The 25,701-nt window shown below is 32.0% G+C and overlaps 1 protein-coding gene across 2 annotated transcripts in view; it reads right to left on the minus strand.

The window, feature by feature from the left end:
• Positions 1–5,553: 5,553 nt before the first annotated feature.
• The window catches only part of LOC127709700 (H(+)/Cl(-) exchange transporter 7-like), a 63,483-nt gene continuing 43,335 nt past the window's right edge, over positions 5,554–25,701 (minus strand). For both annotated transcript variants that reach the window (XM_052215346.1, XM_052215345.1), the window contains exons 16-23: positions 19,136–19,263; positions 16,506–16,591; positions 15,666–15,795; positions 14,853–14,936; positions 12,322–12,414; positions 11,036–11,119; positions 9,754–9,834; positions 5,554–7,681 (exon numbers count right to left, since the gene is read on the minus strand). In XM_052215346.1, the coding sequence (XP_052071306.1) occupies positions 7,583–7,681; positions 9,754–9,834; positions 11,036–11,119; positions 12,322–12,414; positions 14,853–14,936; positions 15,666–15,795; positions 16,506–16,591; positions 19,136–19,263 (785 nt within the window). In that variant the 3' untranslated portion in view covers positions 5,554–7,582. The remainder of the gene's footprint in view (positions 7,682–9,753; positions 9,835–11,035; positions 11,120–12,321; positions 12,415–14,852; positions 14,937–15,665; positions 15,796–16,505; positions 16,592–19,135; positions 19,264–25,701) is intronic.

The following is a 25,701-nucleotide window of genomic DNA, read 5'->3' on the forward strand; positions in this document are numbered from 1 at the left end:
TACAGTATATATTCCTCCAATGTATTTTAAAGATGTGAACATTGTAATTTCTTGTTTAATCCGGTTTGACCAATTCTGTTTCATTAAATTTTTCCATTGCATTTTGGACATAGTTGTTTCGAATAAGTACATGTACGGATCACCAATATTATATTTCAATAATACGGCTTTGATAGCAATAACCAACTGTTACTTTTAGTGTTTTAATTCCTAGTTGTCTTTCTGCAATTTTCCATTCGGTGGAGGTGCACACAGCTCTGCATATACTTCCAAATAAGATAAGTGCATTTTTGTGTATGACTTCTTCAGCAGGTAGTAAGCCAGATATTACGTAAATTACTGGGTCAGCGACATTGACGTGTAAAGAAAGGATCTGCTTGATTATTATTTATACTGTATTGACAGTGATTCTAGATTTTTCCAGTAGGCAGTAAAATTTCTAATCCATAAAACATAATTGGAAATATAAATGTTTGTAGCATACTTATTGTGGACACTGGGTCTAGGCCATTTCTCCATGTAATCCTGTATGCATCAGACTATGCAATGATCTTCTGGCTTTTTTAAGATTTTTTCATAGTACTTCCAGCTGAGTCAGTAGTATCTCTTTGTATACCGATGTGAGATGTTTTGGTCACAATAGGCATTGGTTTGTTGTTCATTGACCAAGTATCTTCTGCAAATTTTGGTTGGTTTTACTGTGACTTGACTGTTAATGTTGCTCTCCACCTTGCAAACATTCAGTCTTATTGTGAAATTACAATACGTTATTAGGAAGTTTCCATGGGAGATAATCATTTTTTTCTTTCGAAAAGTCTTCTTCCTTTATTCAAAAGAATAATGTTTTAGGTTGTCTCCCATGGAAACTTATTAACAACGTATGGTAATTTCACATATATTTTACTGAATATAAAATGTTTTAATTCAAATGATGTCTGATTCTTATGAATATAGAAGACTTTTCGAAAGAAAAATTGTATGAAAGCTTAGTTTGAACATTTTTATAGCAATTCAAAATTACTACCCATCACCTTTAGCATGACAATAACAATAAAATTTCTATACAAACTGTTAGACTGATTTTCATAATAACATTGAAGTGGAATTAAAGTCTTCTAGGATTGTAAGTATGCTTTATTTTATCACCTTGCACTTTCACGACTTGACTGTGGTATGTTCAAATTTCTGACCAGTTGAACAGTTTGGTTTTTATAAAACAAATTGCAATTTGGTCAGAATTTTGAATAAGTTGTAATAGGTGGAGAGCAACACTTACAGTCAAGTCACAGTAACTGGTAAAATAACACTTTTTTCTGGTTGGAGCAAATATCCTTCATGTTGGCTGTAGTCATATGCCATATTTATTAGGACTTGTACGTCAAATGGGTTATTTCCCACTATTGCTATGTCGAGAAAAGTTTGACAAAAAACTTCCTTGTTTTCATAGAAGCCAACAAAACTTTGACAGACGGACGGAGTCGAAGGTTACTAAAACTCAATCCGCTTCAGCTGTGCAGATAAAAATAACATGGTGTAATGGAATGAGCAAATAACATGGTGTAATTGATAGAACAGATAACAAGGCGTAATGGATAGAACCGATAACAAGGTGTAATGGGTAATTTTTTGGCAGAAAAGATCACAAGATGAAATTGGTAGTACAACTAAAATGGTATAACAGCTATAACAAATAACATGAGGTAATTGGTAGATTAAACGGTTAACACAGAGATATATCTTGCCTTTTTGTTATTTTCATAGTAAAATGCAAATGTTAAAATTAAAATAGCAATACTTTAACATGTAAGTAATGCAAAATATTCAAAGCCAATGAACCATAACTGAAAGTAAATGGTCAAACAATCTCCATGGCAATGAGATGTGCCAATGTTAATACAACTGCATACCGAATATCATTGACCTACCATTAGTGGTTCCCCATAAACTGACCTAATCACAAACTAAAACATGTAAACTAAGCAAAAGTTTCAAAGTAAATACACCATGACTAAGGGAGCAGGGCCAAATAATCTCCATGGAAATGAGATGTGCCAATGCTAATACAACTGCAAACCAAATATCATTGACTTCCACTAGTGGTTCCCCATAAACTGACCTAACCATAAACCAGAGACATATATATATATGTCTCTGCATAAACTAATACATGTTAACTAAAAAAAAAAAGTCAATAGACTATGACTGAGGGGGCAGGGCCAAATAATCACCTTGGAAATGTGATGTGTAAATGCTAATACAATTGCATACCAAATATTATTGACCTACCACGAGTGGTTCTCCATAAACTAACCTAATCACAAGCTAGAACATTGTTGACGCCGCCCCGTCACCAGAAACAGCATACCAATGTCTCGCTTTTTTTCTGTGACAAGGCAAAACAAAAACTCAAGAAAGGTACGAGGCTTCATAAGACTCATCAGTGGTGCATGAATCAAAACTGAGTTGAAAGGTCAAATAAATACAAAGTCGAACAGCACTGAAAACCAAAAATTCCAAAAACTTGTACCAAATACGGCTCAGACTTTTGTGCCTGGAGGTAGAAAAACCTCTTGTGTTTTGAATAATTTGTTTAAAATTTTAAAAACGGTATATCTACAGAAATTGAACATATCAATGCTATTTCATGTGAAAACAAAACAAAGTGATGATAACTGGGCTGGTGATAAATTCAGGGAAGACACTTCCACCAACATTGGCATCTACCCAGTGATTGATGATGATGATGATGATGATGGATGGCTGCTTTACATCCAGCGGCAAATTAATATGCATATTTAGGACGAGAACATATTAATGTAATATGAATATTAACACTGCTTTGTACTAGACCAACACGCTGAGCTTGCTAACATGCTAGTTCACAAGGTGTCTGCAGGAAGACATGTCACCTTACCACATTATTCTGACCCTGAGCCGACCAGTCTTTGCTTTTACTCCTTAATGTCGTGTGCTTTGTGGAGAAGCAGCAAATACCAATTTTAAAGTCTTTGGTTTGACCCAGCCGGGGTTCGAACCCACAACCTCCAGCACTCAAGGCAAACACACTACCACGAGACCACCTGGTATGATTATTTGAGTTATTCACATAGTTTAATTTATGAAGTTGAGAATGTGATGTCATTGATGGAGCAGACTGTATGACATTATTGTTGAATAAATTGCTTCGCCGAGTGCAGCTGGATATGAAGTCAGAGGTCCAACTCTGAACAGTTGGGACAAAAATAGACACAATATTCGTGCTTGATACAGGTCTGAATTTGGATTGAAATTAAATATTTGACACATAATAGGTTTCTGCCACAGAATAACTGTAGTCAAAAACTTAGAATTGGTTACATGTATATAATTTTTTGCTTTTGTGCAATATACTATGCTGTTGCGAATTGACCCCCCCCCCTTATTTTTTGGCTTTTGTGCAATACACTATGCTGTTGCGAATTGACCCCCCCCCCCCTCCCCCCCAAAAAAAATTTAAAAAAATTGACCCACCATTTTTTGCAAAAAAAAAAAAAATATTTGAAGAAATTTTCTTTTTAATTTCTGAAATCTGAAATGAGAAAAAAATGTCCCCCCCCATTTTTTTTTTCACCTCCCATCCCCCTCCCTTTTTCCAAAAAAAAGAATTCTTTCCCTCAAGATATGGTCATAATCTCAATTCAAATTTCCAATGGAGTTTGCAACCATAATTACCCATTTAAATACATCATAAAAGTCTTAAAATAGAAAATGACATACATAATCATGGCTAAAATTAATATTCCTTAATCAGCATTTTTAAATAGTAACTTCTAAAAATAAATTGACAGCTAATCACCTCAAGACAATACAACATTTCTTTATACACAATTTAAAAGCAGTGTAAGGGAGGTAATCCAAACATAACATTGTACTTTTTTTTTTAATTGTCCATTAACCAGGAAACCCTTGTTTTTCCCCTTTTTTTGCCTCTAATTCCTAAACGGTTTGAGCCATTACCCCCCAAAGCCAATCCTAACCATCCCTTTGTGGTATGGAAACTTGTGGTATAATTTCAGAGAGATCCATACACCGTTCCAAAAGTTATTGTCTGGAAACTAGAAAAATGCTTATTTGGGCCCCTTTTTGGTCCCTAATTCCTAAACTGTTAGGACTATAACCCCCAAAATAATCCCAACCTTCCTCTTGTGGTTATAAACCTTGTGTTTAAATTTCATAGATTTCTATTTACATTTACTAAAGTTATTGTCCGGAAACCAAATGTCTTCAGACAACGCTGACGACAACGATGACGTGATACCAATATACGACCGCAAAATTGTATAAAAATACGTCTGACTGAAAGAACAGGTAACATATTGTCACTGATTTAGCTGATATTTTGTGTCATGTTAGAGTAAATAACAGTGTCCTTGTAAGGGCAGATACAAGAGTAAATAACAAGGTGTCATTGTTGGAGTAGATAACAGTGTCCTTGAAGGAGCAGATACTGCAGTAGATAACAAAGTGTCATTGTTGGAGTAGATAGCAGTGTCCTTGAAGGAGCAGATACCGGAGTAGATAAGGTGTTCTTGTTGGAGCAGATACTTGAGTAGATAAAAAGGAGTCATTGTAGGAGTATATACTGGAGTAGATAACAAAGAGTCATTGTTGGTATAAATAACAGTGTCCTTGAAGGAGCAGATACCGGGGTAGACAAGATGGTTTCATTGTTGGGAGTAAATAACATGGTGTTGTGGGAATAGATTCTTTAGTAAATAACAAAGAGTCATTGCTAAAGCAGATACTATTGTCTTCATTGATGGATCAGATAATGTTATTACTAGACCATATAATGTGACATCATTTGTAGAACAGATAACATAATTTTTATTGATGGAGTACATGATATGGTGTCATAAGTTAAGGAAATGGCATGGTGTTAACCACAGAAATACCTTTTTCTTCCTAAAAGCTTATTCTGTAAATTCAGATTTTTTACAATGTGTTTATTATTAGGAAAATTGTGGCAGGATTTTCCTTTGCAATAACAAAAACTTGTATTCCAAATTTGAAAGCATTTTTGTATTCATCATTTCATGAAATAGCAATAACTAATAAAGAATTTTTTTTCCATTGTTCAACAATTGCAATAATAAATGGATGCAAAATTTTCTTAATTTACAGTACATCAGCTTAGGAGTCAGTGCTTCAGTAGTGGGGTTATTAACATCTTCGCTAGCCAAGGGTTACGATCCAGTCCCCTCCTGGATCATAATCTTTGGCTACCAAAGATGGGTTATTAATAACATAAAAGAAAATTCTTGGTAGATAAATGAAGAAGTTATTACAAAACTAAGGTTCCAACTCCCTCAGGCAAACCTGAACTTAGTTGTATTTTGATATTCTTTTTTTTATTTGTTTTGGTCATAAAGGCTCCTCAAGTACTACCACAACCTTGGCTTTTAATTTTTGAGTTTGAGCTTTGTTTGAATGCACCAAATTTATACTATATTACAAATGTACTTTCAAAATCATATAACTATTCGTAAATATATCAGAACAAAGACAACAATAAAAGTTGCAAAGAAATGTTTTATTTTATACATATATTTAGAATATATCAACATCTTAAAAATAAAGGGTTTACATATAATTGAATATTGCACTAACATTATGGACAGGTAATGTACAAAAAAACTCAAAAGATATCAAGAGGAAGAAGAACACTAGCCCTACACTGGAACAAACAGATCCAAACATTGTTATATCTTCTATCAGCACTCTGGGATATTTATCAATCTATCAATATCATTTGACAAATAAATGGGGAATGTGTCCATGGGAACAAATGATGCCCCTGCTTGCATATAACGTTATAAAGGGACATAACTCAAGAACCGTACAAATGATGCTACCCAAACTCTTACTTGATCTGAGTTTTGTGGTAATAAGCATTGTGTAAAAGATTCATAACATTTGGTTGAGGCAAACTTAAGTCAGAGAACAGAAAAAGATAAATTTCAGCTATTTTTCCATTTGTAAAGGGGCATAACTCTAGAAAGTTAAAAGTGATGCCAACCAAATTCAAACTGAATCTGTGTTTTGTGGTAATAAGCATTGTGTGTATAAGTTTCATAACATTTGGTTGAGGCAAACTAAAGTTAGAGAATGGGAACCAATTTCAGGACGTACAGACAGACGGATGTACAGACGGATGAGGGTAAAACTTAATGCCCCCTTCGCTAAGACGTGGGGCATAAAAACGCCCCCAAAAAAATGGCAAAATCGTAATTAAAGAGCAATAACTCCTATAAGAAGTCGTCTCACGGTTTTGAATTTAATAGATATTAGGAAGATCTTAAAATTCTGAACATTTCTGTCCCTGTCAGATTTTCTCTTTTCATAGCAGTTTTCAAGATAAAACTTGCATTTTACCCCTATGTTCTATTTTCAGCCATGTCCGCCATGTTTGTTTGCAAGTGGGATCAACAGACATATTTTTTAAACTAGATACCCTAATAATAATTGTGGCCAAGTTTGATAAAATTTTGCCCAGTAATTACAGAGGAGAAGATTTTGTAAACTATTAATCAAAAAAGCAAAAAAATGGAAAATTTGTCATAAAGAGGCAATAACTGCCATGTTTATTTGTAGATCTTGTCTGTCTAATCATTTTTCCTATTTAAAATTTCTCTCTACCTATTATAGTTTTCAAAATAAAAGGCAAAAATGAAAAAAAATCAGTAAAATTTTACATTGAAGGGCAATAACTCCTATAAGAAGTCATCTGACAGTTTCGATGTTAATGGACAGCAGGTAGATCTTAACATTCTGAACATTTCTGTATTGTCAGATTTTCTCTTTTCATAGCGGTTTTCAAGATAATAGACAAAACTTGCATTTTACCCCTATGTTCTATTTTTAGTCATGTCTGCCATGTTGGTTGGCAAGCGGGGTCATGGGACATGTTTTTTGAACTACATACCTGAATGATAATTGTGGTAACTTGGTTTTTTTTTTTTGTAAAAAGTTAACGACAACCTTAACAGTGACAGACGACAAGTGATGAGAAAATCTCACTTGGCCTTTCGGCCAGGTGAGCTAAAAATGTATTCTTTTTTTAAATAAATAACTTGCAACAACATTTCAAGGTTTACTCCTGTATAATTATTCATATAATTGAAGATTTAGAAAACTTAACAATGACCATGTCATACATGGAAACAAATCTACTATTTGCTTTGCAAGAAACTGTGTAGATTACTTTTTGATATAATTAAGAAAACTATTTAATCTCAGAAAAAAATCTGGGGTATTTAAAACTTAACAGACAATCATGAAAACTGTAGCTTCTCCTTGATCAAAATGGAAAAGATTTTAAAAATTGCACCTTTTCCAAGAACCATTGAAAATCATTCAAGGTAAAGGAATGCATGAATCTCTATAATGCTGGTGTCTGGAAACAAAAAAAATATTCCCTTTCTTGATCCCTTAAAGGTAACAATAAAGAAACTTTTCTGATAATACAAACATTAAATCTGCAGTTGTTTGAAAAAATAATATCATAGCAAAGGTGGGTTTTATCAGTCAATGTTAATATCCATCAAGACTGTGAAATGTACAACTCATCAATCTGTACATTTCCAAAATGAGATGAGATTCTGTATCTGGCTAAATCTTTTCTTGTTACCATGCCAATCACCTGAAATATGTTCATACATTTATTTTTATATAGAAATATGTCGTCTTCAAGACACTCTCAAATGCTCTTTACTTTTAGGTAAAAATATTTTGCTGTATATGTGTGTGTGTGTGTACATATTTTAAATATTTGAATAGTTTTAATAGTGGCAACAATATGGTGATTGATCTCTGAATATAGCTTTTATACACAAGTAATATCAACTTTAATAAAGGATATACACAAGTTATTTTGAACACAAACAAAAGTCTACAATGAGGCTGTATCACTCACTTGGAATCTATATATAATATTGAATTAGGTTCATGTAAGATGTTAAGAGCATGTTGTTTTGCTAGTTGAAAGTGCCTACAAAATGCAGAACACCTCCTTTGAAACTGATGAGTTCAATCAGAGATGTTCCATACCTAGCTTAACCTGGTTTAACATGTGTGCATTCTTAGAAAAAAATGTTGAAAAAATCCCCAAAACTGAAATAAAATCATTTTAGGACCCATATGCAGGATATTTGCAAAAATTGGTCAATCTGAATCAAATTTAAGCTCTTGTTCTTCATCTGAGCATCATTTGTGGAGGACCCTTCATTCATCCCTAATGTCAAGTTTAGTAAAAAGTACTTTCAGAGAAGATGGTGAAATTGTGATTTTCATTAGGATTTCAATGGGAAACAATGTGCCACCAATACCACAATGATTGCCACACTATTATCATTCAATTAGGAATATCTGTAGAGCTTCTTACAATTATCAATCCCTTGAAGTTTCAAAACAATTCACTTAAACGATTTTGAAAGAATTGGCCAATCAAAATCTAAGATTGCCTTTGTTTTTGACCTGGTAGTTTATGGGGAGATGCCGAAAATGTAAATTGTCTAAAACAGAAGCAAACTGATGGGCCAAGCAAGCTAAAACGATGAGGGCAATGGTGATAAGGTTTATTTGACTCCAAACATGTTGCAATTGCTCCATATTCTTATCACTAAAAGACACCCTTGTTTTAATATTTCCTACAATTTTAACAGTGCACACAACAAAAGATTTTACATATCTGGCCTAAAATTTAATGCAAATTTTAAAGTTACCATACATGACCCTAAATTTGCTTTGATATGTCTAAATTAGAAGGTATACAAAAAATAAAAACAAGTATCACATCTGACAATTTACCATGGCAGCAAACCATGATGAAATCAGTATGTTTTGTAAAATTATATGATTTTTCTTGTTTTGTACCAATTTTTCAGTATACAGTCAAGACTTGTGTCTAACTTGGTTATGTCGAAAACTTGGATAAAAAGTAGTTTTATGTCAGTTCCTTTGAAATTCCTGTTTGTTCAATGCATTTCTTACTCGTATGAGTCGAACTTGGTTGATTCAACTTTTGTTAGTTAACTCAAGTATATTTGGAAGTCTCCTCAAAGAAAAATGAACATAAGTTTACCCCAATGTGTAGAAAGAAAAAATTGGAAGAAAGAAAAAATTGATTGAAATACCGAATTCATAGGTTTTAATTTTTAAATAAAATTAGTTTTCTTAATTAATTCTAGGCCATTTTTCAAGAGGTTATTGATGTGTTTACTCAGCTAATTAACTCATAAACTGAATAAAAGTCTAAAGGATTTTTATGTAAAGTTTGTGAGTCATTGCCCCAGTTTACACATTAATAAACTCTACAAAAAAGTGTTTAATCCTTATAATTCTCAACCCAAACATTTATATATTTTTTTTCTTTATATAATTTCAACTTTCTTGGAACCCCAGGATTCAATTCATGTGTTTGCGGCATGAATATATTCCCTGAAAATGGATGACAGGTAATGAAATTATTTTCGACAACAAGGTCTATCAAAGTGTTAACCAAAGAAAGAAATTCTAAAAGACCAATCAGATTCAAGTATTTGTAAGAATCATTTGGCTGTGAATAATCTTGTTTTCACATAAGAAAAATGAATGACAATTGCATAACTGTTAGTTCTGTTTTAAATATATGCTCAAGTCTCGATTTCATTTATTCATTTAATTAATCAATGTTTAAGTTTATTAATGAGTAAGTAAAATGTATTATGAACAAACCTTATTATTTTCATTAACTACTACCAAATGTCTAAGTCCAAGAGCTCTAAATAATCTGAATATTCTTGGAAATGAAGAATTCTGAAAAATAAAGAGGTTCATATTAATGAAAATATAATGCAGAAAAAAACACACAATTTTTTTGTTTTTTTGGTGTAGTAAGTAACCATGCAGAGAAACTATTTTTATGCAATTTCCATGACACTAAACCGATGTACTTCAAGGATGGAAAAAAATGTTATTTCCATGCAACATGTTTTTGCAATTTCTTTTGCATGCTTTCCCGTTTAAGCTCCTTATTCACTGTGTTTTTGTGAAAATTGATAGAAATCAACGTTAGGCAAACTTCAATCAATCAAAGAACATAATCTTTGCATAACTGGTAAATTATTAAGTCGTCAATTTTGTATCACAAATTATTTATAACCTTCACTAAAATCTTTCCAAGATACAATTATTTGGTTTAGGTTTTAAGAAGTCGCTGAAACATGACAATGAACATATGACAGATGGAAACTTCAAAAGATAAAGCACCTGTATACAAGGTATGAATTATTCAGGTCATCTAACTTCTGAAATTATAAATCACGAAATCATGTGGATAAACAGATGGATGGACAGACAGAGGTAGAACAGTATACCCCCACTTTTTTAAAGCAGGGGTATAAAAATAAAAATTATATGAGTTATTGTAAGTAGCTGCAAATATTTCTGAGATTAGTATTGAAAATTCCATGCAATTTGAGAAGAAATGAGCTAAAACAATTTTTTTTTTAATTATTGATTTATTCAAATGCTCATTTCAGGAGCAATGGCAAATAAAAAATTGGGACAGAAGAATGAATGAACAGTTGGACACCCCCATTACTATATACCACCAGGGCTGCAAAAAGTAGGGGATATATCTACGGTCATACCAGTATTAGAGAATATCTTAATATGAAACACCACTATAACATGGCGTGCATTTTTGACATTTTACCTAAATATAATTATTAAACATTGTTTCCTAACTTTGCCTAAGAAACACGATGTCAAAAGTCATGCTACAAATTTTCATTTACATCTTGGACTTTTAAGCAATCATGTGGTAAATTATGGCACAAAATCCTAATGTGTCAGAACTTTTTGCTATTTTCCTTATGAAAACCATAAGATGAAACAAAATTCAATCAATGGTAAAAAATATGATACAGAAGACATTTCAGTAAAATAATTGTTATATGTCTTTTAAATAACATTCACTGCCCATCATATTTGGAAACAATATATTTTAACTTACATGTGAGACTGTATATGCTCCAGGATTCATATAAGGCTGTAGATCTATTGTAAATTCTCTTTCATGTGGAGATATATTAATTTGCTAAAACAAAAAAAGAGAAAAAATTTAAAAGCAGCAGAGCACTTATATCAAATAGACACCTACATATTGAACTTTTTCACTCAAATTTTTAATTTCAAATGTTGAAGTAAAATTTTATAATGCTTAAAGTATACACTGTATTTGCATATGTTGAAAAGGAATGTATTGTTATGCAAATTCTTTTGAGCAGACTGGAAAATACAACTGATTTATATTTTTTATTGTTATTTTCTTCCCGTCCAAAACAGAACTATATTTAAAAGTAGAGGCTCCCAAGATCCCGAATGGCTCACCTGGTAAAAATTATGTAATTTTGATGTTTATTTTGTTTCCTTTATTGCAATTAGTTATGATTACTTAGATTTATAGACCTTATTTAGCACCTAGAATTGATGATTGTTTTTACTGTTTACATTTCATACCCATCTATTAATGTTTTTGAGATAAAAAAAACATCATTTAATGGCAATCAATCCTATAACTAGCGTGACAATTTGGCCATGTTGACTTACTTGCAGATCTTATTTTGCTGATCTTTTTTGCCTTTTAAAGTTTCTCTCTTACTCCTATAGTTTTTGACAAAAATGCAAAAACTAGATAAAAATCTTCATTCAGGGGGATTACTTCTATACAGAGTCTGTTGACAGTATCAGCAATGATGACTGATTAGTAGATCTTATTGTGCTGAACAGTTTTACTTTTTTAACTGTTTCTCACTATCTTTTATTGTTCTAGTTTGTTCAAAAACTAAACTATCAAAAAAAAATTTGCAAGAAATTGATATTTCTGAAAATTTCACAGAAGATTCATCTCGACCTACTGGCCAATACAATCCCAGTCTAATTTGCTTCAACTACTTTAGTTTTTGAGATATAAGCCAAAAACTGTATTTCACCACTATTTTTCGTTTTTCAGAAACAGCAGCCATGTTTGTTGATGGATCAAATCCCCCCATACAATTTTTAAACTTGATACCCTAAGGAATATTTAGGTAAAGTTTAGTAACATTTGGCCCAGTAGTTTTAGACAAGAAAACTTGTGCTAGAGTTTACTACGGATGCCAACTTGGCAAGTGATGATGGCAAAGCATCAATATTTATTTTTTTATCATAATAAAATTTTTAAATTATTGTCACGACCACATCTGACACTGAAAACTTCACATAAAAACAAAGCTGTTAAAAAATATTGTAAAAACTCACATGTATAGGTATAAACCTAGGATAGGCATCCCGAAAATCTTTTATATTCAATACTGATTTCACAGCTTGTACATCTTCATGCTCTTCAAAAGCCTACATAAAAAGTATTACATATGTAAAATGAACAAAAAACATTACAAATATAATTTTACTAAAATTATGTAAAGTATTACAATTTGTATATCTTTAGACTGAAACTGATAACTAGTAAAGGCCACCTTCGCAGAAATTGTAAATGTTGATGGAACTTAATTTCAGGGTTCTACAGTAAGGGTTGTTTGATTGACAGTTGAAACATGTTCTTTGGCAAGTTAAAGCTGTAGTGTACTTGTCTGATTGGTTAATAAAAGATTACCTGTAAAGTTAATAAAAGAACAGAGTTCCAATGTCCCCCGCATTGCACATATTTTATCTATCCAAGGATCAAGGGCAATAACTAAAAAATACACTTTTTTTTTTGGTTTAATTTAAAACTGTTGATAAATATCTTGGAGGAATGAATGTTTCAGAGCAATTTCAATGTGATTTCCAATATAATTAATATTTTCAAGGGACATAACTCATTGAAAATTTTTGATCAGCACTCATTTTCAAAAGTGTCAAAGACATTGCTGATATAAACCTATGATATAAATTTCATAAAATTCAGGCAATAATTGTATATATGAGAGCGCTAACGATGCAATTTTCCATATAATTAATATCTCCACAGGGCATAACTCTTTTAAAAATAATTAATCGGCAAAGATTTTTGAACTCATCCAAGACATTGATGATATAAACCTATAATATAAATTTCATAAAAATCTGGCAAGAATTGTACACATGAGAGCACTCAAAAGGCAATTTTCCATAAAATAAATATTTACAAGGGGGATAACTCTTCATAAAATAATTGATCAGCACAGATTTTCCAACATGTTCAAACATCGCTGATATAAATCTAAAATATAAGTTTCATAAAAAATCTGGCAAGAATTGTACACACAAGAGCATTAATAATGCAATTTTCCATATAATTAATGTTTCCAAGGGACACAACTCTTTTTAAAAAAATTCATCGGCACTGATTTTCGAACTCGTCAAAAATATTGTTGATATTAACCTATGATATAAGTTTTATAAAAAACTGGCAAGAATTGTACAAATGAGAGCGCTAACGATGCAATTTTTTATATAAGTAATGTTTCCAAGGGGTATAACTCTTTTTTAAATAATTGATCGGCACTGATTATCGACCTTGTCAGAGACATTGCTGATATAAACCTACAATATAAGTTTCATAAAAATCTGGCAAGAATTATACACATGTGAGCGCTAACGATATAATTTTTCATAAAATTAAAGTTTCTAAGGGACATAACTCTTTTAAAAATAATTGGTCGGCACTGATTTTCAAACACATCCGAGACATTGCTGATATAAACCTATGATATAAGTTTTATTAAAATCTGCCAAGAATTGTACATGTGAGAGCGCTAATAAGACTGGATGGATGCCCAGTATTTCTATGCTACCCGCAACACGTTGCGCAGGGGACAAAAAACATGAAAAACTACCTATAAAGCTAGCCTTGATTATTTTCTTTTTATCAGCAAATCATATCAATCAGTCAGGACATTGTTGACAATTTACTTCTTTTTAGTATAGACCCCCTAATTTCCATTTCTTACAGAAGCAAATTTTATAAATGGAAAGTCAGAGATGATTTTGTTGTTGACGCATATTTAGATTAGACCTAGTTATCTCAGAAAAACTATTAAGAATTTGAGACATAATAATTAAGTCAAGATCACCTCATTATTTTTAAACTTCAAAGAAAGCGAAATTCACTAAAATATAAAAATATATATATACAAATTAAACCCTTATATTTATCTGAGAGCTCTCTTAATCAATCACAAATGAGTTTTTTTGTTATGTCCATATTCTGTATTCTGACACAAATATGAGTATGAAAAATGCAACAGTATAGATTCAACTAGCCAGATGGCATGGTAGCTTAAGCTCAGCTGGGTATATTTAATTTAAAGTGGAAATTTGTAGACACAATAACCTGAACATTATGAGTTAATGTTAAACTCTGAATGTTATTTTAGGAAATGAAACTCAGAACATCAATAATGTTGATCTTGATCAGTAAGGGAAAAGATTTTCCATGCAAGATTATATACAGCGAAGTATTGTAAGTATGCATATTGCGCCACAGAACTGAAATAAGAAAGTCACGACTCTCAAAGAAGACAAAAGTATAGAAGAATTTTACAGTTTTACAAAATTTTGTCACCTGATAAGCCATGTTTTGATATTGGTTAATTCCGTCCCTTGTACAGGTTTTTAACATAAAATATACCTTTATAATCTTGCACAAAACTTGAACATGTGTCACTTATATAAACATACAATAGTATGAATATCTAATAATTTCAGTACTATTCATAACTGTTACAATTTTTAGGTGTTGTCTTTTTGGTTAAAAATGTATGGTTTCACTTCACTAAGAAGGAAATTGAAGAAAACACATTGCATACCTTCATTTTCAATAAAACTATAAGTTGTGATCTCAATATAACACCTTTGTATGTCCCAAAACTCTCAGCCTCATCCTGGAAAGACTAAAAATAGAAACAGATTCTTACACTATTTATGTACATAGACAAATTTCATGGATTTGAAAAATCTGTTGTGTCATGGAATCAATTATATTTTGAATTTCAAAACCAGACGCTATACAAAACTATCCAAATTTTATAATTGGTTCGAAATTTGCTTTTGTGGTTTTAGAAAAACATTATATCTGTGAAAATCAGTTATTCATGAAAATATTACTTAACTTTGATGAATGACAAAAAGTAGACAAATGATTATGATAATTTTTTAAGCACTATTAGAAAATCACATTCATGAATTTGAAAAAAAAAATATTTATCAAAACTACCACATTCACAGCAAAAATACTGAAAGTTATGCAGTTGTTAATTTTGCCACCACAGATAACAAATCAACATTACATAGAGGAGGATAACAGGAATAACCAAAATACCGCTCAGTTCAACAGGCCTTGCAGCCATATAAATTTTTAATATGAATATTGTACTCAGACTCAGAAATCAACCAATCAAGTTACTGGATTTAATGTTTCAAGCACAAATTTATTACTCTTGAGTACTAAATCAAGTTTTATGACTGTAAGGCAGGATCAAATCATCTACCAACACCTGACTTCTCCCAAAAACAGACATAACAAAACAAAGACAAACAACAAAGAACATGGTCCAGATAGACTGACTTGGTTCAGGCACCCTATGTGGTGTTTAAACATAAAATTACTTTACAATACCAACCTGTTCAACAAAAGGATCATAATCCTCCACTACTGGAAATCCATTGTGTGTCTCTGACTTCAGAACATCTATAATTCTGCCAACTGTTTCTTTTGTTCTAAATACTGTTACAGGGTGGCTCATCACCTCACTGAAATGAAAACAAGGACTGTAATGGGTTTGTGATTTTATATATTATTACAGGGTTGTTCATATTCTCACTGAACACAAAACTTGATTATTCATTATCTTATGTTTGCCTTCTAAGTACTATTACAGCATGGATCATCAATGTAGGGAAAAAAGAAAGCAGGTAAAAAAAAAATTTGTTTGGTTTGAAATACAATGAGTTTAAATATTTCTCATCAAGAAGAAGTAGTAATGTTTTTCACAAAACTGACTGAGCTAGCTGGCTATTTCTTGGTCAACCTTTTTATTATTTCTATTATTTCATTAAAGATATTATACATACCTCTACACAGGCAAATTTTGCTCACATGAATTTCACTAGAATCTCAAATGAGCTTTTACACAAAAAAAATTAGTATTTTTCATGATTTTTAATTAAATTTGAAAAGTTAAATGTTATTTGAATAACTTTATTTCTAAAATTCATGTGAATTTTACGTGAAAAAAAATCATGTGATTTTCACATGAAACTCACATGATCTGATTTCATGTGAGTTTCACGAATAAGCTCATTTCAGGTGAGATTCACATGAATTTAAATTAACGTGAAATTGCCCTGTGTGAGTACCAAACACTGCCTTACATAGCTCTTGCCAAAATTAATATTGTGCAGCATAACTTGTAGCCTTAAGGCTTTTAATTAAATCTTCATTCTTAATATACAGTCCATACCTTGCTCTTTTAGTGGATAACATAGAAGATGGTTCCCAGCCAACCAGTGGAACTCCTTGCATGTGAATATGCATATCATAAATTCCCTATAAAAAAATAATACAATTCTTTTTTAAATGTGTATGTCATCATTTGTTTTTGTTTCTTTCTGTCTTATGTTCAAATGAAACAATAATTATTAAATACAATATCTAAAATATTTTTTTTAAATGAACTTAATTTTACAATTTCAGAAAACCACAAACATTTTGCTGCAATATTATAATCAAAGTGATTGTGAGCACTGAAGGGCAAATATTTCATTAATTTTGCAATATGAACTTAACTGTATAAAGGTGTAATACCACCAAATCATAGTACGTCACATCCGGTTGCATACGAAAATAGGTCTAAAAAAATATTCCCTTGAATTTGACAGTTGCAGGTAATTGATCCTACATTTCATTGCAGTAAAACATTTCTGGGTCATAAACATATATCTTGGGTATTTCAAAGCACCATTATTTTTTTATTTGGGGTTTCTATAAAATATTTTGGAAACTTGAGGTTACATGGTTACTAAAGCTTGTACACAGGTTAAAAAAGGGGGAAAATTTGATTGGTTAACTTCCAGTGATGGTTATTTTCTTATATGCAATGAAATGTTATGTGAAATTTTTTCTATAGTACTGGACAGGATAAAACTTTACTCATGCCAAGTATTTCTTTATTTGAAACAAAGATATATTCTGCACAATGTTTTGAAAAGTGCAAATTTAACAAAGACTAATAGGGGAAAATCAATGGTGGTATTACACCTAATATGGGAAGCTGTACATGCACTTTTGACCTTGTGAGTACTCTCATGTGTTAAAATTTCTTGCTATTTAAGTGAAATATTACAAATAATGAAATATTCTGAGTGGATTGAGTCTCCAAAACACATTTTATAAGAAAATTTCCTTGAAATAGGACTTTACCATGAATATTAGTTGACAGAACAAGCCATACTTAGAGTTTGGGTGAGCTTTTTCTCCTTATTTATTATATTCTGCTATACTAGAAATTTTTTCCTAGGAAATACTTAAATAAATATATAGTTTTAAGTAAATGAAATTATTTTTAAAGCAGTAACAACAATTTATTCACCAAAAGAGAAGCTTTTTATGTCCCTCTCTGGGACGCGGCGTAAATTTAAGTTTTACGTAAGGACTTATTGAAACCTCCTTGGAGACAGCAAACTTTTATACGGATAGTTCATTCAGCTTGAATACTTCAATTAATCATTTATTATAACATTTCTATCATAAATGAGTGAAAGTTACCCCAGAATTTTTATTTATTGGCCTAAAAAGTAGAAATTTTGAGGAAATGAGAGGTATAAATGGACCAAAAGAGACCTTATAAGGAAGACAAAGAGGTCCATTAGTTCTATTTATCATCCTAAAGTCATCTTTTGTATCATATTCAACTGTTTGTAGGCAGATGAGATAAATATTTGATCATTTATTGGTCCACACTATATTCTATCATGATGCGGCTGGGTTTGGATTTTTAGAAGAAATTTTGCTCGAATCGCTGTAGATGTCGTCTAACATTATACTAGATTTTTCTCAAATTATTGAACTGATTATGACAAAACTTGACAGGAATGCTTGAAATAATCCGTATTACAAAGGAAAAAAGTCACATTCAGTTTATTTAACAAAAAAGTCTTCTTTAGGTGTAATACCACCAAATCATAGTACGTCACATCCGGTTGCATACGAAAATAGGTCTAAAAAAATATTCCCTTGAATTTGACAGTTGCAGGTAATTGATCCTACATTTCATTGCAGTAAAACATTTCTGAGTCATAAACATATATCTTGGGTATTTCAAAGCACCATTATTTTTTTATTTGGGGTTTCTATAAAATATTTTGGAAACTTGAGGTTACATGGTTACTAAAGCTTGTACACAGGTTAAAAAAGGTGGAAAATTTGATTGGTTAACTTCCAGTGATGGTTATTTTCTTATATGCAATGAAATGTTATGTGAAATTTTTTCTATAGTACTGGACAGGATAAAACTTTACTCATGCCAAGTATTTCTTTATTTGAAACAAAGATATATTCTGCACAATGTTTTGAAAAGTGCAAATTTAACAAAGACTAATAGGGGAAAATCAATGGTGGTATTACACCTAAAGCATGAAAGTTGGTTCAACTACAATTATGGACAAAGGAAGATAACTCAAATTTTAAATATGACTTTAACAATGACATCATTGATATTTTTACAACAGATGCTGGATAATTGGTGCACCATGTACAATTTATGTAATTTTCTTGACAAGTATGGTTATATACATAAACATAATTTTGTAACTTGAATTTGTAAGTATACATTTCATTTATACATTTCTGTTCATGAATAGAATGTTGTGCTCACTATGGTTTGTTTATCTCAAAAGTAGAGATAGTCAAAATATCAAGTCAGTCACATAAGGGTTTTGATGGCATGAAATACAATCTTTACCCAAAAAAGACATGAACATCAAAATTTCTTGTTCTCATTTAAAAACTCAGGTATATTTGAGATTTTTAACAATACCTTGTTTGTTAAAAACAGAGTTACAAAGATTCCTTAGTTTGCAATGGTCTACTTACCTCATTAAAAATATCCCCCACCCATTTGGCAACCATCAACACAATCATAACAGGAAGTCCAAAAGTAATGTTCCCAGAAGCCTCCATTATAATGACTGTCAGGCTAATTGTCATTCTCACTATGCCTCCTGTCAAATATTATACATGATTAATAACAATTTGACACTGTCTTGTTTTGAACTGTTTTGTATGGTATGATCACTGTGAAACATATCTTACATGTAATCTTGCATACACAACATGACTAACATGCATAATCAATTTGTGATGAACCAAAACAATCAAAGTATGAATGAGCAAAAAAGGCAGTTTTTATCTAAACTAAATTGCTTCGCCGAGCGCAGCTGGATACGACCGAAGAGGTCCAACCCTGAACAGTTGGGGCAAAAATGGACACAGTATTCCCGCTTGATACAGGTCTGAATTTGGATTGTAATTCAATATTTGACACATAATAGGTTTCTGAAACAGAATAACTTAGTCAAAGAACTTAGAATTGGTTATATGATTTGAATTCATATTCAATATTTTGCTTTTGTGCACTACACTATGCTGTTGCGAATTGACCCCACCCCCCCAAAAAAAAAATTGACCCCCCCCCCCCCTTTTTTTTTTGCTTCTGTGCACTACACTATGCTGTTGCGAATTGACCTACCCCCCTTTTTAAAAAAAAAATATTTGAAGAAATATTCTTTATGATTTCTGAAATCTTGAGAAAAAAATTGTCCCCACCCCCCAATTTTTTCTTAACCTCCCCCCCCCCCCCTTTCAAAAAAAAAATTCTTTCCCTCAAGTCCAATGGAGTTTGCAACCATAATAACCCATTCAAATACATCATAAAAGTCTTAAAATAGAAAATGACATACATAATCATGGCTAAAATTAATATACCTTAATCAGCATTTTTAAAATTATTAAATAGTAACTTCTAAAAATAAATTGACAGCTAATCACCTCCAGACAATACAACATTTCTTTATACATAATTTAAAAGCAGTGTAAGGGAGGTCATTCAAACACAACATTGTACTTAAGTAATTGTCCATTAACCAGGACACCCTTGTTTTTTCTCACTTTTTTGCCCCTAATTCCTAAACAGTTTGAGCCATAACACCCCCAAAGCCAATCCTAACCATCCCTTTGTGGTATGGAAACTTTTGGTATAATTTCAGAGAGATCCATACACCGTTCCACAAGTTATTGTCTGGAAACTAGAAAAATGCTTATTTGGGCCCCTTTTTGGCCCCTAAAACCTAAACTGTTGGGACCATAACCCCTAAAATCAATCCCAACCTTCCTTTTGTGGTTATAATCCTTGTGTTTAAATTTCATAGATTTCTATTTACTAATACTAAAGTTATTGTCCAGAAACCAAATGTCTTCGGAAGATGCGAAAAAAAATTTTGCGGTCGTATAAAAAATTGTTAAAAGGGTTCTACTGACCCTTTGTCTCGCCACTGTTACCTGATATTCAAGCAAAAAATGATTAAAAATGAGTTTAAAAAATAACAAATATAGTACGGTATAGTATTATACATAATTTTTTACCTATTCTTAATCATTTATTGCTAGAAATTCAGGTGACTGTGGTATTGCGTTGAATTGCTGCTGTGAAAGGTTGACTACTTTAAAAAAAAAGGTCTAATGATTTGTGAAATACAGAAAAAAAAATAAGCAAATCTAAAAATAATTTGACAATCTCTTGATTATGAATAAGCTTCTGTCGAAGTTTTGTTAATTACAATGAAAGTGTGACAAAGTTACTGATGTCTATAAAAATTTTAAACCCAGACTGTACAGTATCTAAATGTTAGTGAAAAAAATTTGAAAATAGGAATAAGCAGCTGCCCCAATTGGACATGATACACCTTTATTATGCATTTTTAAATTTTTGCAAAAATAAAATGAAATGTTTTGAAGGCATTCAATCAGAAGCAAATAAAATGGCTTTGTAGAAAAACATGCATGAGGATACTCTTGGGCATATAAATTCTCGAATATGACTGTTAAAAGTCTGATAACTCTGGAATGACCAACCAGAGAACATTTTCAACATCAAAAGCGAGTCTACAGTCACCAATCCCAACAACAGTGTTAAGTTTGTAGTATTTGATCCAAGCATATTAGAGCTAGAACATGACATTTAAAAAATGCCTTTTCTTGATCTGACAGTTAAAGTCCCATAACTTTTCAGGTAAATATATCCAAGCTAACTCAAGTTATAGTATAACATGTAAAATAAATGTGGAAAGTGTCCACATGTGGACACAGATGATGCCTCCGCTTGCATATCATATAGTTATAAAAGGACATAACTGAAGAACGGTAAAAGTGACGCTACCCAAATTTGAACTTGATCTGAGTTTTTGTGGTAATAAGCATTGTGTGTAAGTCTCATAACATTTGGTTGAGGCTAACTTAAGTAGAGAACAGAAACTTAAAATTCAGCAATTTTTCTATTTGTAAACACGCATAACTCTAGAATGGTTGTGTATAAGTTTTATAACATTTGGTTGAGACAAACTAAAGTTAGAGAACAGAAATGAAAAATTCAGCAATTTTCATGTTTATAAAGGGACCCAACTCAAGAATGGTAAAAGTGTTGCGACCAAATTTCGTACTTAATCTTTATTATGTAGTAATAAGCATTGTGTATAAGTTTCATATCATTTACATCATACAAAAAATTTGTACTTGATCTTAGTTTTGTGGTAATGAATATTGTGTATAGGTTTCAGAATGTTTGGTTGGTGCAAACTTAAGTTACAGAATGGAAACTAAAAATTTTGCAATCTTTCGAGTTATAAAGGGGCATAACTCAATAATGGTTAAAGTGACACTACCCAAATTCAACTTGATCTGTGTTTTATCAGTGGAAGTCAAAATTAAACATTGCATTGTATAAAGCATTGAATGTAGTTGATTCAATTATAATCATGGACAAAGGAAGATAACTCCAGTTTTAATAAAAATTACTTAATATTTAGAAGAAAATAAAAATTTTGCAATTTTTTCATTTATAGGCATAACTCTAGAACGGTTCAAGTGACTCCACCAAAATTCAAACTTGATCTGTGTTTTGTGGTAATAAGCATTGTGTATAAGTTTCATAACATTTGGTTGAGGCAAACTAAAATAAAAGAACGTAAACGAAAAATTAGGCAATTTTTCCATTTGTAAAGGGGCATAACTCTAGAATGGTAAAAGTGATGCCACCAAAATTCTAACTTGATCTGTGTTTTGTGATAATAAGCATTGTGTATAAGTTTCATAACATTTAGTTGAGGCAAACTAAAGTTAGAGAATGGAAACGATAAATTCAGCAATTTTCCATTTGTAAAGGGGCATAACTCTAGAACGGTAAAAGTGACGCCACCAAAATTCAAACTTGATCTGAGTTTTGTAATAATAAGCATTGTGTATAAGTTTCATAACATTTGGTTGAGGCAAACTAAAGTTAGAGAACGGAAACCAATTTGTGTACGTACGTACAGACGGACAAGGGTAAAACTTAATGACCCCTCCGCTACGGCGGGCATAAAAAGTCCTGTAACTCTGGAAGGACAATTCAGAATATAAAATAATAAACCGTTAACACAGAGATATGTCTTGCCAGTCGGCATTAAATTCAGAAAAAGAAAATCTGATGGTCAGTAACTTTGCTAACTAGATATCATTGAGATGGGAGCCATCTCTGTGGGCCCCGCTGTGAATAATGTGTGGTAAAAAATTTGTATCTTTATCATTGGACAAAGTTTATGACCTTGACCTTTGACCTAGGAAGTTGTACATAAATTATGACACACCTCTGGGGTTGGTTTATATACATGTCAAGTATAAACTTTGAAATCATAACGGTTCTCAAGATATAGAGCAGACACAATCTTTAACATAGGACATGGGGTTGTCAACTAAAACCAAAGTTTTTGACCTTGACCTTTGACCTAGGAAGTTGTACATACATTATGACACACCCTCTGGTGTTGGTTTATATACATGTCAAGTATAAACTTTGAAATCATAACGGTTCTCAAGATATAGAGCGGACACGATCTTTACCATAGGACATGGGGTTGTCAACTAAAACCAAAGTTTTTGACCTTGACCTTTGACCTAGGAAGTTGTACATACATTATGACACACTCTCTGGTGTTGGTTAATATACATGTCAAGTATAAACTTTGAAATCATAACGGTTCTCTAGATATAGAGCGGACACAATTTGTTATGGACGGACGGACGGACAGACTGATCACTATAGGGCGTCCACCATTCGGCGGGGCCCTAATTAGTTCAAAGTCGATGGACCATGAACTTGTGTGCAGGGCCTCGAAATGGTCATCAAACTGAGATGTACAGACATTCATGTAACTTTATAGAAAATATCATTGTTTATTGAAAGTAGTTCCTATCAAACTAACTTAAGCAGAAAACTTAACATTGAAAATTGGTAATTAATTCAAAGTCACTGGACCATGATCTACAGCGCCAGGGAGCCAAAACAGTGGTCAAACTGATATGTACTGATAGTAATGCAACTTTATACAAAATATCATTGATTTATCACAAGTAGTTCTTAACTAACTGACTTAAGCAGAAAACTTAACATCAAAATGGCTAATTAATTGAAAAAAAATCACTGGACCATGACCAAGAGGGCAGGGCCTCAAAACAGTCAACAAACTGATATGTAATGATAATAGTGCAACTTGATAGAAAATATCATTGATTTAAGTAGTTACTATCAAATTAGCTTAGGCAGAAAACTTACTTAACATTGAAAATTGCTTATTAATTGAAATTCGCTGGACCATAGCCTAGGGGGCAGGGCATCAAAATAGTCATCAAACTGATATGAACTGATAGTAATGTTACTTCATAGAAAATATCATTGATCTATCACAAGTAGTTACTATCAATCTAACTTAAGCAAAAAACTTAACAAATGTCTATTGAAAGTAGTTTAAAACGTTTAAACCCGCTGCATTTGTTTGCACCTGTCAGGAACCTGATGTTCATGGTTATTGTTTGTTGATATGGTTCAAAAGTGTTTCTTTTTTCTCGTTTATTATATAGATTAGACCGTTGGTTTTCTTGTTTGAATGGTTTTACACTAGTCATTTTTGGGGCCCTTTTACAGCTTGCTGTTCGGTGTGAGCCAAGGCCGTACTTTGACCTATAATGGTTTACTTTTACAAATTGTGACTTGGATGGAGAGTTGTCTCATTGGCACTCAAACCACATCTTCTTATATCTACCTATCAAATGTCTTAACACAGGCGAGACAAAAATTCCATTTTACAACCATGTTCTATTTTTTGTCACATCTGCCATGTTGGTTGGTAGGCAGGATCATCAGATACTTTTTTAAAACTAGATGATAATTGTGGCATTAAAACTAGATAACCCAATGATAACTGTGGCAAAGTGTTGGTTCGATTGGGTCAAATTAGTTGCAGAGAAGAAAAGTTTGTAAAAGTAAAAAGACGATAAGGAACAAAGATGACCACAACGATAACATTCAGACACCAGAAGTCAAGTGATCAGAATAGTTCTAGAAAAACACATGAACAAATTTTTTATAGTTGTATCTTATTGAAGAAACTTTTTTCCCAGTTTCGTAAAATTTCATGAAGGTTTGACAAAGTTTAACATTTATGTCTTCAAAAAACTTAAACAACTAGAGGCTCTCAAGAGCCTGTGTCGCTCACCTGTATTTACTGATGCTTTGGAAATCATGTAAAATAAGGTTAAAATCATAATTAATAGTATTAGATATTAGATATTATAAAGATATCTAAGATAATAACAAAAAACTGCAAAATTTCTGTAAAATTACTAACTCAGGGGCAGCAACCCAACAACGGGCTATCCGATTCATCCGAAAATTTCAGGGCAGATAAATCTAAATCTGATGAACATTTTTGCCACCTGTCAGATTTGCTCTAAATGCTTTAGTTTCAGAGATATAAACCAAAAACTGCATTTTACCCCCATGTTCTATTTTAAACCAAGTCGGCCATGATGGTTGGAAGGCGGGGTCATCGGACAAATTTTTTAAACTAGATACCCTAATAATGATTATGGTCAAGTATGGTTAAATTTGTCTCAGTAGTTTCAGAGAAAAAGATTTTTGTAGAAGATTACAAAAATTTACGAAAAATTGTTAAAAATTGACTATAAAGGGCAATAACTCCTAAAGGGGTGGACTGACAATTTTGGTCATGACAACTTATTTGTAGATCTTACTTTGCTGAACATTATTGCTGTTTACAGTTTATCTCTATCTATAATAATATTCAAGATAATAACCAAAAACTGCAAAATTTCCTTAAAATTACCAATTCAGGGGCAGCAACCCAACAACAGGTTGTCAGATTTGTCTGAAAATTTCAGGGAAGATAGATCTTGACCTGATAATCAGTTTTACCCTATGTCAGATTTACTCTAAATGCTTTGGTTTCAGAGATATAAGCCAAAATCTACATTTTACCCCTATGTTCTATTTTTAGCCATGGTGGCCATCTTGGTTGGTTGACCGGATCACCGGACACATTTTTTAAACT

Source organism: Mytilus californianus, unplaced genomic scaffold, assembly GCF_021869535.1.
Source record: "Mytilus californianus isolate M0D057914Y unplaced genomic scaffold, xbMytCali1.0.p SCAF_7, whole genome shotgun sequence".
In the NCBI taxonomy this organism is placed as follows: Eukaryota; Metazoa; Mollusca; class Bivalvia; order Mytilida; family Mytilidae; genus Mytilus; species Mytilus californianus.